Raw genomic sequence first — 14,869 nt, 5'->3', positions numbered from 1 at the left:
CGATATAGTCCGAAAAGTCAGCAAATGCCGAGAAGTAGTAAAGGGAAACAAGTGAGTCTGTTCGTAGGGATTGGATAAAAAAGGAGGGAAGGAAAAGGAGAGGGTGGGGGGGGGGAAAGGAAGGGATGAAGAAAAAAAAATAGGGGAGAAAAACGATCAAGATGATCCATCGATTCTATCGGCCTTCTTGATAAGCGAGAAAAAGAGAAAAGCACGACGATTTCTTACTCGAGAGATGAGAAAATCGAAAGAACGATAGTGAGGAAGAGATTTTCCCCTCTCTCTTTCTTACATTCGAGGTATATCTCACCAAGACTCCATGAGACTCCATTAAACCTTCAATTCATGATTTATATGAAGAAAATATCAGGAAAAAAAAGATTATACCAATTATTAAGCAAATATTAAAGGAAATAAGAAATAAAAAAAAAAAAAAGAAAAAAAAAAGGAGAGAATTGCATTATCATAATTTTTTCACACTGGATATTAAATATTAATATTTTTTCATTCTTATGTATGTAATCATTCAAATCATTCGTCACTATGTTAATCTTTGAGAAATTAAATAATAATTAATATAACATTATTGTACGTATATATTGTTCATTTTCTCTCTCTTTCTCTCTCTCTATTATAGAAACCCGCATAATAAAACAGTAGATAAATCATAGATCGTGATCGATCGAAAATAAATTGTCAATGAAAATTTTTTGAACTTTCAACTCTTATTATACGATCGTAAAAATATTTAAAAGGATTAATATACATTGCAGATTTTTTCTATATTTTTTTTAAATAAGTAAAAATAATCACAGCCATATGGTTCGACACTTATGATGCACGTTCAATAAAGTAATTCTTCTTTTCACTTGGATAAACCTGTGAGATATATGAATATATCATTATATATACATATATATATATATGTATATATATATATATATATATATATATATATATATTTACACTATATATATATTGCATCGCGTACCGCGGAAAATTTCATATTCGTAGAATTTTCTCGCTTCGTCTGGTTGCATTGTCTATGTAATTTTAAGATTCTTTCTTTTCGAATGGGTACCGATAAATTCGAGCAATATTCACGTGGAAAACGAGAGAAGAAAATAGTACATACGAAATAAGAGATGTTTCACGTTCTTCACTTCTTTTTTCCTTCGATGGCGTTGACACGTTTCGTCTAGGAAAAAGAGAAAGAAAAAAAGAAATGGAAGAGAAAGAGAAAGAGAGAGAGAGAGAGAAAGAGAGAGAGAGAGAAGGAAAGAAAGCAGCTTGATTCGCATCAGTTGAGAAATTCATTTTTGAAGAAGCACCATATTCGGTTCGTCTTTTTCTGGAATTAAAAAATTCCGTGAGACCAGCCTCGTCATTTCTCAACGTCGCGTCGGTATCTGTCTTCTCTTGTACGGAGCTTATCCTTCGAAGAGGTACGTTATCTTAAAAGCTATCTTGAAAGCTATCTGGAACGACGATGAGCCGAGTAAAGTGCCAAGAAGAGATCGCTTAGATTTGAGCAAAAAAAGAAAAAAAAAAAAAAACGTAAAAAAGGAGAGCTCGAAATGGACGTTTGCACGACTCTCATTTTTAAATATACATGTATGAATATATATATATATATATATATATACGATACATTAGATTCGTCAAGAAAAGATAAGATTTATAAAGGAGAAAATATTTTTTAATTCTTCCTTCTTTTTTCTCCTCTTTAATATTTCTTCTTCTTCTTTTTCTTTTCCTTTTTTCTTTTATTTTTTTCTTTTTTTTTTCTTCTTCTATTATGTTCATCCAACGACGACAATTCTTTTTAGAAAGATCATTTATAAGATTCAATATAATCAGAATGAGATATAAAAATAGTATTGAAATAGTAAGATTTAGGGAATGGATAACATTTGGGAATGAAACGAGAAGCGTTAGATAAGTCGTATCAAGGGAGCATAGTGGGAACTATTCGATCTAAAGGGATGTTAAATTCAATCTAGTCGACGCTAGTCAAGTTTCTAAAAGCATCGAGCCTCGAATGTTGAACACATTCACCGAACCTTGTCAAAGTAACTCTTTATTCGAATTTTTTCCAAAAGAAAAAGAAACTTTACTCTCTCTCTCTCTCCTCTCTCTCTCTCTCTCTCTCCTCTCTTTCACTCTCTCTTTCTCTCTCTTGCCTGACGCTGGCTAGCGAAGGATAGAAAGAGAAAGGGAATCTGTCGAGTACTTTTTATAGAGAATTTCCTTCTTCAAAGGAAAGAAAAATGAATGAGAAAGAATATGGAATACTTTAGTTTTGTTTTGCAGAATGCAGCATCTTCTAAGGCAAAAGACGAACATTATCTTTTCCAATGATCTTTTATCTTCAATATCGAAATAACAAGAGGCGATAGTAAGAGATGAATTTCTCTCTCTCTCTCTCTCTCTCTCTCTTTCTCTCTTTCTCTGACATATTTGTTAAATTATTGAAAAATTGAATGGAGTCGTATCAATCAGCATTGAAATTATTGAAGATTCTCAACATTGAGTGTTCCTTGCTTCTATACAAATCGATTTTCGATACACTTCAAGAACAGTTTGGAATCGTATTAGATCGAATATCAGAGAAGAAGAGTCCGATATCTCTCAGAAAATTAATGACGTTAAACGGGGACATTTAACGTTACTTATCGAACACCTTGATGAAGTATCCATTTCAATATTTCACGTTGACGTTGTATTAGATACAAGATAAGATCGAGGTAAAGCTTTTAAGTATAAGTGAAAATTCGTGTTCGTTCGTTATTCATATTTCAAGAAGGTGACTTTTCTCGTTAGAAAACTTAGAAATTTTTTAAGAGAGTAAACCTAAAAAGAAGAAATGTCGAGAAGGGAACAAACTTGTTTGTTACGTACGACCTTGCGTCTCTTTTTCTTTTTTTTCTTTCTTTCTTTCTTTCTTTCTTTCTTTCTTTCTTTCTTTCTTTCTTCTTTTTTAATTCATTCATTTGTCCTAATGTTTAGATGGATTTTGCGAGAGAAAAATAAAAAAAGGAAAAAAGAAAAAGAATCTTTTCTTCTTCCCCCCTCTCTCTCTCTTTCTCTCATCTTTTTTCATTTTTTATCAGAGAATTTTTCCTTATCCCAAATTCCACCTAAGAATATATATGTTTTACCTTTTGCCCTTTCCGACCTTTTGACCGATGTTACTCGCAGTTGTTGGAAAGATTTTGCGATATCAGCTTTCAGAGGCAATGTTCTCACGTGAAATTTGAAACTTTAGAAAGCAAAAGATATATCTACGCAACCTATTTCTAACGTAAGTACGTACGTAAAAAGCGTTCTTTTTTTTTTTTCTTTTTTTCCTTTAAATTATGGATAAAGAATTTCATGAGAAATTTGCCGGATGGATGGAAACGAATAAAGGAAAGATAGAAAGAGAGGAAAGGTTAGAAAAAGAAAAATAGTTTGACTCTCATGTCCTGCATAAGGAGATACGCATTATTGTGCATGTTGAATGAGAGAGGAAGCAAATGGAAGTCCGAAGGCCGGAAGGTTAAGAGGGTAAGACAGGGGAGTAATGGGAAGGGGTGATATGAAAATTTGATCAGAACTGTATGAGGAAAAGCACGTCCGGAATCGGAAGTAACCTTGCTGGTCTCTAGGGATGCCTGACTGAACGACGCAAACGAATTCATCTAAACGGAGTTATGGAGATGTCGAGAACGTGAATTACGTGAAAGTTGAAAGACAGGATTGATTTCTTTTCTTTTCTTTGTTTTTTTGTTTTTTCTTTTTTTCTCTTTTCCTTTTCCTTTTCTCATTCCTTTTTCTTAGTCTCGTTTATCTATCCATTTATGCAGATTTGATTTTTCGTGATATACGAAATATAAAAAGAAGAAAACCAAGGAAATTTTGTAAGCTTAAAAAGATTTGTGAACCTTTCTTATTTTTTTTTCTTTCTTTCTTTTTTCTCTCTTTATTTATTTCGAATGAAAGCGGATCGGAAAATTGTCGTACGTTTATTTTTTTGTCTATTTATCTACTCAATCTACTCTATCCACCTATCTATCTATCTATCTTTTTGTATGTACCGAAACAAATGCCTTGAAGGCATAGAGAAAGAGAGAAAGAGATAGAGAGAGAGAGAGAGAGAGAGAGAGAGAGAGACCATAGAAAGTAAGAAATTTTCGTAGATCACAAAGAATCTTTTACTACATAAATCGCAATCGGCAAAGAAGTTGCTTCGGTTTCTCGTTATTTAAACCAAGAGATATATCAAAGGAGATTTACGTTTACCCAGTAACGGCAAGCATTTCACGTACGGTTTCTTCGTTTGTTTGTTTCAGGCCATTGCTGAAGCAGATAAAGAACTCGGCTGAGTCACACATCGTACTGGACTGTTCCACCGAAAGGATTTACGACGTGCTGAAACAAGCACAACAAATAGGAATGATGAGCGACTATCACAGTTACCTCATCACTTCTTTGGTAAGGTATTTTAATTAAAATACGAATGTAATTTTCGTACTTCACGATTTTCAATCTTTCTCTCTATCTATTTATTTATTTTTGTCCCCTTTCGTTTTTGTTCATTTCTTTTTTTTTCTTTATATATATATATATATATATATGTGTGTATATTTTTTTCTTTTTTTGGTGATAGATGAGATTTCATTTTAAAGTCTCTGAAAAGCATCGACCCTATTCTTTTGATACGGCTTACAAAGTAGAAGATCAATTATCGTTGAAAGGAAGTTAAACTCGATACAAATGTCAATTCAGTCCCAATTTTTTTTTTTTCTTTTTCCTTCGCACTCGACTGCTTCTTCTTTTTCTTCTTCTTCTTCATCTTCTTCTTCATCTTAAATGGATTTTATCGAATAAGTTTTTTTCTTCATTTTCTTTAACGCTGTACACTACAATAAGAAAAAAAAAAATGATAAAGGAATCCTCAAAAGATACGAGGATTCTTGTCCCACTTGACTATTATTCCTTTTCCTAAGAAGAATACGTAAAAATCAAGATCGTCATTCGGAATATTCGAGATGACGTTGCTAGTTAAATCATCCGTGAGAACACGCTGTGGGATTGATTACCGTGAAAAAGAGAAAGAGATGACTTTATATCTACGTGCTGATCGAAGATGATTACTACTCTTCGTTTTCCGTCACACCAATACCGACATATCGATTATTCCTGTTACAGTTAATCGTACGGAGAGTGATGATTCTCCTCTTTGGTTTTCTCTCATCGAAATTTATCGAGCATAAATTTTCTAACCGAATGCCCCGCAAAACTACTAAAACGATTCTCGTCAGTCAGATGAAAGATGCGATCTTTGAAGAAGAAAAAAAAACACAGAGAGAGAAAGAGAGAGAGAGAGAGAACGAAAATGAATAATGATATATCATCTTTTAATAGAAATAATATTACATATTTAATGTACATATATATATAATTAATATTTAAAAGTATGTGAAATTACAAAATTACAACACAGATATGCGCTTATCGATGTTCAATACGTAATAAAATTATTCAATTTTTCATTAGATTTTGTAAAAAAAGAAAAAGAAAATTATGATAATCCAATTCTGTCATTATTTCTATTTTCATATTAACACAATAGATAATAGAATGTTTGTTTCTTTATGAATTTATTAAAAAAAAAAAAAAAAAAAAAAAGATTAAATAATGCATTGTGAAGTTAAAAATTTACAGTTTAATATATATGATTTTGTAATTTATTTTAAATTCAATGTATTTGTCAATTATTCTTTTTTTTCTTTCCCAGTTATTTGCAATTTTCTCAAGCATATTTTATAATCTCTCATACGATATATTTTATTTAGTAAATAATGCAGAGTTATCCGTCAAAAGAATAAAGAAAATTGTATTTCGCTTTCCGGGTTTTCTTCGTGTATCCAGGAAAAAAAAAATGTGGACTGGCTGATCGTATTATTCACGGAATAGTGAATCAAGATGGTCTGGTAGTATGCGCGATAAGATATAGGAACGAACGTAAAATATATATATACTTGTGCTTTCATGAACGAGCTATACATGTTTAAACGATTTCTACGGTCATCGTGAAAAAAAAAAAAGTATATTTACCATCTCCAATGTATTCTTCTAATTTTTAAAGTTAATCTTGAAATAAAATATACGGATAAATTGGAATAATTCATTTAAAAATACTGAATAAACTATCTCTCTCTCTCTCTCTCTCTCTCTGAAAAGCATAATAATGTAAATTTTGTTCGTTCAGCTAATTATTCGTATTCGTGTAGCTTATTAAATATAACGAAGTGACTTCATTAATAAATTTTTTATAAATCACGAAACTCGAATCTTCCTCCTACGCGTATATTGAATTATTTTATTTTGAAAAATTTGCGTATTTCAAAGCACGTTGTAACTATTCCACCGAGTATATGTAAAGGTATTCGTGTAACGTAATAGCATTAGTACCAACGATAATCCAGTTGGCTGATAGCAAAACGAAATAACCGTTGGCTTCTATGTCGGTTCGTTGTGATATTTAAAATTTAGGAAAATGAGAGAAAAAGGGAAAGAAAAAAAGAAGGAGATATAAAATGATTTCAAAAATATGCATATAGAAAGAGAAAAAGAGAAGTGAAAATGAAAATTGATCTTGGTTTTCTTGAAGAGCGAAAAAATTAGGAGAAAATTACAAAAATCACTTTGAGTCACGTTTTCCGCTTGTATGTGTATATACAATACATACATATATATTTATATGTATGTATGTGTATATATATATATATATATATATGGGGATTTTTATGTATCTTCAACCCTCTTATTTAACCCCTCGATCAATTTCCTTTGCACATCGCTGACGATAAGTAGAGAATACATCCGTGAGTTGCGTACAAATATGTTGTAAGAAATACACAAAAAAATTTGATACTCGATATAATTATTATTATTATTATACGAAGTTTTATTTTTTTATTTTTTTTTTTTTTTAATAAAAATTGAAATAAATAATAAATGTTACGTCGCATTTATGTCGTAAGAAATACATTCGTACTCCGTTCATTTTTTATCGCGAGACTATTTCTGGCGGATAAAAGGAAAAAAAAGATAAAAGAAGAAAAGAAAAGAAAAGAAAAAAAAAAGAAATAGAAAGAAGAAAATGAAAAAAAAAAAAAGAAAAAGGAAAAAGCAATGACATTACCCATGAATATTACAAGTATTAATAATTAAGAGATAATTAAATAGGAAATCTGTCAAGGTAATAATGAAAGTGGAAAGTGGAAAGAATGAGAGGGAAGTAGACAATGACGAATGATAGGGGGAATGATGGAAAGAGGAAAAAGGAATTGGTGTAAAAGAGAAGAGAAATAAGGTGCCAGAGAAAAGCTTCGTACGTGTTTCGTGCCAGAATGCTCGGCCGAACGATCTTCGCAATATCGTCGGATTCTCTGTGTCTCACGATATCCATTCTTATCGAAATCTTTCCTCTTGCATCGACGTGAAAGAGTCTCTTTGCGATTTTTCTAGACGTCTACCGAGAGATAGGGGAAAAACAGGAGAGAAAAAAAAGAAAAATAAAAAAAAAAAACAGTAAAGAAAGAAAAAAAAAAGAAGAAGAAGAAGAAGAAGGATACACATTTCCTTTTTCATGGTTTTCACGTTCGGATAAAAAGTACGATTGTCGGTATTGCAAATTTTTTCTTTCTTTTTTTTCTTTCTTTCTTTCTTTCTTTCTTTCTTTCTTTCTTTCCGAGAAACGACCCTCCCCAATGTCCTATTAACTTTTCTTTTGTAAAATTATAAGAAAAAGATAAAAGAGGATCAAAAAAAATTAAATGAAAATATAGAAATGTAATAGTCGTTCAAAAGAAAAAAAAAAGAATGAATGAAGAAAAAGTTGATTATAAAGAGAAATGATTTACGACAATGCCATAACAAAATACGTATAGTTTTGGGAATTATTGATTGGAATTTTTGCTTTTTTTTTTTTTTTTTTCAAATTGAAAGGTGAAAGTACCAATGGGGAAAGGTAGGGGGGGAAATATTTGATCGGTATTCAAGTTCGAATCGAGGTCGCACCAATGGAATTTCAAGGAGGATTCAGAACGAGTCAGAATCGTTTTGAGATCAAATGTACATGTATCGAATCAATTTGATCTCGTGGATTTGTAACATATTATCCGAAACTAAGCGGGTATTTTTTCTCACTTCAAAAACCAAGATTTCGTTGAACGAATTCATTAACAATAATATCAATTTCGAAATATTGTATCTCAATATATCAATTCTCACTTTAATGGCTCTTCATCGAGTTCTCTAACGAGGATAACGAACGACGATTAAATTTCGAAGTAATTAAAACTGATAATTCTCTTGGGAAATACGATAAAAGTCAGAGAGAAGGAGAGAAAGAGAGAGAGAGAGAGAGAGAGAGAGAGAGAGAGAGAGAAAATAGGAAAAGAGAATGATGAAAAATAAAGTAACACTATTACGAAATTGTTACGGTATCTAATAATACTTCATTTTCGGCTGTACTTTAAATCGTCTCTAAACAGCTGTTTGTCTTGTAAACTATTTTCACGCCCTAAGAGAAAATAATTTTTCTCTCTTGTTTTCTGTTCACTCTCTCTTTTCATCTCCGAACATATTTTTTCTAGATAATAAAAGATTTATATTTTATCGTTTTATATTGATCTTTAAAAGATATATTTTCGTAATTAATTATGTTATGTTAACAATATCAACGTTTCTCTCTTTCTCTCTCTCTCTCTCTCTCTCTATCTCTTTTTAATTTTTATATATTTTATTAGATTTTGTATTATTTTCTTAGCATACACTATCTGTCTTTATCTATCTTCGGCTTTCTCACTTCAAAAAAAAATGTATAGATTGTGTTACATAGGAAGGATGGAAAAAAAAAGAAAGAAAAAAAAAGAAAGAAAATTGAGAGAAAAAGGAGGGAAAAAAATGGGAAGAGAAAAGAAAAAAAAATATGTATATATATATATATATATATATATATACATATTATATATATATATATATAGTGGAAGAAATTTCAAGACCTTATATGTATATTTATATAATCGTAGCTTCGCGATGGAACGATTTATCTCGCGGTCTCTCAGCAGATTTCAATTTAGATCCATTAAAATGTAAATTAGCGCGGGTATTTGTTCAGACGGTAGGGCCGGAGGTATGCTTTCTTCGGGGCTCTTCCTGTTGACTCGGCTCTTCTCAACGACCAGTAGATGTTGGAGAATGAAGGGAAGGGTAGTTTACCCCGTAGATCTGACCTACGAACGAATTGTTAAGGGTCGCAGTTCGCCTGGCACCCACTTAATTGCCGCCGTCTCCTTGCGTTAAATGCTCTGCCGGTCTTTAAAAGGACCAGCAAAGGACCTTCCTCTAATCGCGGAATCTATCGAGTTGGATTATTTCGATTAACGATGTTACGAGAAAGGAAAAGTAAGAGAGTAAGTAAGAATAAGAGAGAAAGAATTGATTTTTTCTTCGATTAGTAAAACGAATTTATATCGTTGTTAGAAAAACTTGATGAGTTATACGAAATTGAAATTTCGATAAAACAGATTTATATCAGAATTATTATAATGAAAATTATCTTTCATCGATTTATATTAAGTTAAATAACCTTTTGTGTTCGGTTTAGATTTATCTTTTTATTTCTTTCTTTTTTCTTTTTTCTTTTTTTTTTTTTGTTAAGATATCGAAAATAATATTGGTATATTGTATAATATTTATTCGTTCGCTTTGATCTATGAAAGATCCATAACCATTTATTTCGATTGACATTGTTACGAGAAAAATATAGAAATAGATAGAAGAGGATAATCGATTTTTCGTCGAACAATAAGACGAGCTTTAGTCGTAGATAATCATTCTTAGAAAAACTTGACGAGAAATGAGAGGAAATCCAGAATTCAATGAAACGGATTTCGATCAGGATTATGAATCGTGTTACCTTTCAACAGAATGACCGTAGTAATAATCTCTCTTTATATCCTTTTATTATTACAGAGTATATAATTCAATTTGGGAATTAGTTTATAAAAAAAAAAAAAGAAAAAAAGAATAAAAAAAAAAAAAAAGAAAAAGTAAAAAAGAAAGAAAAGAAAAGAATTACAACTTCTCTGTGTTTGTATTGTTATCGTAATCTAATTTTCCTTTTCTTTTTTTTTTTTTTTTATTACTTCTTTTTTTTCTCAAATTATCAGACTGATCATCGATTTTCATAGTTACATTAGCTTTATGTATTTTCAGCTTTAATTAATAGACAGTAACACGAATGCATTCGTATATTGCATTTCTGGGCGCATTTGTGAAACTTAGTGAAACTTGGTGTAAACTTGACAAACTTAATCAGAATACATCTTTGATATTTAAACAGGGGCAACGTATTATAAGCGAGATAGAACGATGCCGGTCATTATGGTTGTTATGCTTGTTATGGTTACGACGATTGTTATCATCGTGATAGCTTTCATCGCCATTAAGGTTCTTATTATGTTCGCGTCTATCAGGCCACGTAATAGCTATGAGAGTCCAGGATCAGCCCTTCGTGTTCTAGTTGTGGTTGTTTAATATCGTCAATGTTACGTCGACGCTTTTTCATATGCATGCATGATTTTGCCCGGTTTCATACGATCATTATCGTTCCGAGTATCTTGATAAATTGGTCACTTCGTTAAAACGTCATTAAACTAGAAGATATTATAGATAGATAGATAGATAGATAGAGAGAGAGAGAGAGAGAGAGAGAGAGAGAGAGAGAGAAAGAGAGAGAGATAGAGAAAAAGAGAGAGATAGAGAGAGTCGATTATTACGATCGTAAAACGATTCTAAATATAATTCTTAAAAATTTAAGATATCATTTAATCGATCGTTATCATCATATGAGAAGTAATTAAAAAATCGTTCAATAATTTCCATTTAACATTTGACAAATATTATCAGATAAAGTGAAATAGAACTGAATTGAAAAACATGGAAAATTTATTTACAATTAAAATTGATTTATTTTTCTATTTTTTTTTTTTTTTCTTTTTTTTTTTTTTTTTTCTTATAAACTCTTTTGCTCAATCGTATTATACAATAATACAATAGGTGTCATGCATAAGACAATAAGAGTTCTTTCGATATTTAAAGATTAAATTGAAAAAAATGTGCATTCATAATCAATATATGTACAATATATATGTACAATATAATCAATATACATGTACAATATATATATACAATATAATCAATATATGTACAATATATGTACATTATATATATGTATAATATAATCAATATATGTACAATATATATGTACAAAATATATATATATATATGTATATATATTTTAAATTCTAATGATTATTATTCGATTTCACTCGCATCATCTCATCCGAGTTTTTTTTTATCTTTCTCTTCACCTCTATCGATCGCATCGATATCGAGAGCGTCTCGGGTAGCATCGAGTGTCGTCGAGGGAGAAGCCAAGCTGCGATTGGCCTATTTTTGACGATAATCGACGAGAAAAATCGTGAGTCTCGTAAGGCGGAAGCTGCGAACCACTCTTGTTCGAAAATATTGTGCTGTATTAAAAAGAAGAAGAAAAAAGAAAAAAGAAAAAAAAAAAAAGAAAAAGAAGAAGAAAGAAATAAAGGAAAAAGAAAAAGGGAAGAAGGAAAAAAAAGAAAATATATATATATAAAAAAAAAGAAAAAAAAAAAAGATGGGGGGAGAGAAGAAAAGCAGCTCGTTGTCTCTTTTTCAAGAAAAACTTTTCTTAGCTTAACAAAGAAAAAGGTTAAAGTTGACTAACGATTATAAAAATGGCAGTAAGGTTACAATGTTTTTTTCTCGATGTTGCTTCGTCTCTTATTACAAGAAGTATTACCAGTGTTAAAAACAAGAAGAAGAAGAAGAAAAAAAAGAATGGGGAAAGATTCGAGACAGTTGGATGATAGATCACCGATTGATCGACTTTTTAAACTTATCGAACAGGTGTTGCTGGACACAAAGAATAATAAATGACTTCCTCCCGTTCATCTCGTTTCTTCTGGAAAGAAAAGATCTAAAATACATATATATATATATATATACCCACATACACATATATGGTATATACATTATCTACATTATATATGTATGTATATATATATATATATATACATATATGTACGCAAGAATGAATGACGATTCAAAATCTCTTTTGATCATTATCTTTAATTTGATGAGAAAGGAAATCACTATTCGAAGATTTTCCTCGCGGCTAAAGTTTCCCTCACTCTTTCACATTTCTTTTGTTCTTTTCTTTCCTTTCTTCTCCTTTCATCAATTTTCGATGACTCTGAAGCTGGCAATTAACTCGAAACGCACGTTGTATCGCAAAAGGTTTTCCCTCGTTTTTCTGCTTTCCTTATTCTTTCTCTTTCTTTCTCTCTCTCTCTCTCTCTCACTCTCTTTTTCTCTCTTTCTCTTTTTCTTTGTTCTTCTTTTTTCTCTGCCTTTCTCTCTCTCTCTCTCTCTCATAGGAACACGAAACGACCCACGGATCGATTTGCTATCGGCGAACAAACGAAGTTCGTTAAGTTTAACGCGTACGATCGGTACCATTATTTTCGAGAAGGGGTTTATGCCGACTCACGAACCGAATAAATGCCCGTGTGTGACGATGGATGATTGGTTTGGTTAAAAAAAAAAAAAAAAAAAAAGAAAAAAAAAAGAAAGAAAAAAAAACAGAAGAGAAAAAAGGAAAGAAAGAAAAAAAGAAATGCGTAAGAGACGAGTTACGAACGTTTTAACAAGTCATTTACGAGCCAATTTGTCGCTGGTATATATTGATCTGTTATTAATTGCAATTAAAATGAACTTTAATCGAAACTTTTTTTTCTTTTTCTTTATTATTATTATTATTAATATTATTGTTATTATTATTATTATTATTATTATTATTATTATTATTAATATTATTAATATTAATATTATTATTATTATTTTCATTTTCTTTCGTTAATTAAAAGAGAACATTACGAGAAGTTTGAATTTGAGAAATATTTCCTTATAATTAATTATACATAATTAATTTTAATTTTGTAAAAAAGAGAAACACACATACACAACGATCTGATTTAATTATTACTTGTTCTACGTGGTACATATGTATATTGACAAAGTACATTATAACTTCGGGACTAAAGTCAACGAGAAAGAGAAAGAGAAAGAGAAAGAGAAAGGGAGACAGAAAGAGAGAAAAACAAAATCAGAGAGAAAGAGAGAGAAAGAGAAAGAGAAAGAGAAAGAGAAAGAGAGAGAGAGAGAAAGAGAAAGAGAAAGAGAAAGAGAGAAAGAGAGAGAGAGAGAGAAAGTGAGTTTATTTCACAGTCAAAGTAACGAGCTATTCGTTGGGAAATTTGTCGGTCGTTTCCATGCACAACGAGAATGTAATTATACTTCACCGAGAGTTATTATTCGACGTTAAATCCTAGATTTTACACTATCACTGAGTAAAGTTTGATCGGCCATATCGTTGCCAACTTTTCATAATCTGTTCAATATGCGAGTACTTTGGAAATGAGGCTTTCACGGTGGTCGCTTGGGTAAATCCACAAAATTGAGATCTTAGCTCCGCGTTCATTCCGCGAGAAAACTTGAAAGGAAAGATTATCCTACTAGAATTCAAATAAAGGAAAAAATAAGATCGATAAAATTTGAGAGATGTTATAATAAATTCATCATATATATATATATATATATATATATATATATATATATATATAATTTTTTTTTTATTGTCAATAACATTAAACAGTATTGTTGAAACGAATTTTCACAGAATTGATGATATATTGGATAAAACAATAATGATTATAATACAATGAGCAATGTGATAATGATAATAATATAATATCAATATCAATAAATTTAATGTTAATAATATTGATAGACAGATAAATAGATTTTATTCATAATGCAAGAGAATGTATATTATTGTATCAGTTATTAATATATGAAAAGATAGAGAGAAATAGAGAGAGAGAAAGAGAGAGAGAGAAAGAGAGAGAGAGAGAGATATATAATAATCTGTTTGAATAGTTTAATGAAATTTAATATATTAATGTAAATTTCGTTTCACGCAGGATCTTCATAGCGTCGATTTAGAAGAATTTAAACACGGCGGGACCAATATCACTGCCTTCCGTCTGGTTGATCCAGAAAAGCCAGAGATTCAGCGAGTTGTACAAGACTGGATCTATGGTGAGAAGCGTTATAATCGTGAACTCGACATGGGCCAGGCATCTAATAAGGTGAGAAAGCCCCAGCAGTTTCGGAGTTTCTCAAATTTATCGTTCTATCTTCCTAACCCCATTCTCCACAGAACCGGACTTACGGTTGCAAACTCAAAACCGAGCGTGTGCATTGATTAAATCATATTTCTTCTACACACACGACTCGAATAGATATAATTGACTTCAATATATAACCATTTTTAATTCATTAATTTCAATTAATTCGATTGCAAAATCATCCTGACATTTTTAAATTGCCACCATCAAAAATTTTCAATTATTCGATTGACTTAATCGATTTGAAAATAAATAAAAGAAATTCAAATATTACGATTATAGAGGGTTTTCAATTTAATCAATATTTTCATTTATAAAGAAAATATTAGACGTAGAATTTCATTATAATGAAAAAGTAAACTTCATTTTTCATCGTTAATTTTTTATGAATGATACGATAAAAATATTACCATTTGAGATATGAATTAATTTCTTTTATCGGTCGTTTAAAAGAATTAACAATTAACTTTATCATTCCATTCGAAAGATATTTTAGAGATTGAAAATTATTTAACTACCTGGTT

General features: G+C 30.6%; 1 protein-coding gene across 4 annotated transcripts in view; it reads left to right on the top strand.

Annotated features, from left to right (window-relative positions):
• Nucleotides 1–14,869, top strand: part of KaiR1D (Kainate-type ionotropic glutamate receptor subunit 1D) — a 221,952-nt gene that overhangs the window by 176,682 nt on the left and 30,401 nt on the right. For all 4 annotated transcript variants that reach the window (XM_085661591.1, XM_085661589.1, XM_085661588.1 and 1 more), the window contains 2 exons: nucleotides 4,335–4,476; nucleotides 14,139–14,306. In XM_085661591.1, coding sequence (XP_085517717.1) covers nucleotides 4,335–4,476; nucleotides 14,139–14,306 — 310 coding nt within the window. The remainder of the gene's footprint in view (nucleotides 1–4,334; nucleotides 4,477–14,138; nucleotides 14,307–14,869) is intronic.

Source organism: Vespa mandarinia, chromosome 15 (assembly GCF_050613455.1).
Source record: "Vespa mandarinia isolate Hongniang chromosome 15, ASM5061345v1, whole genome shotgun sequence".
Lineage (NCBI taxonomy): Eukaryota > Metazoa > Arthropoda > Insecta > Hymenoptera > Vespidae > Vespa > Vespa mandarinia.
Note: the sequence above shows the minus strand (reverse complement) of the source record. Positions and strands in the feature narration are given on the sequence as shown.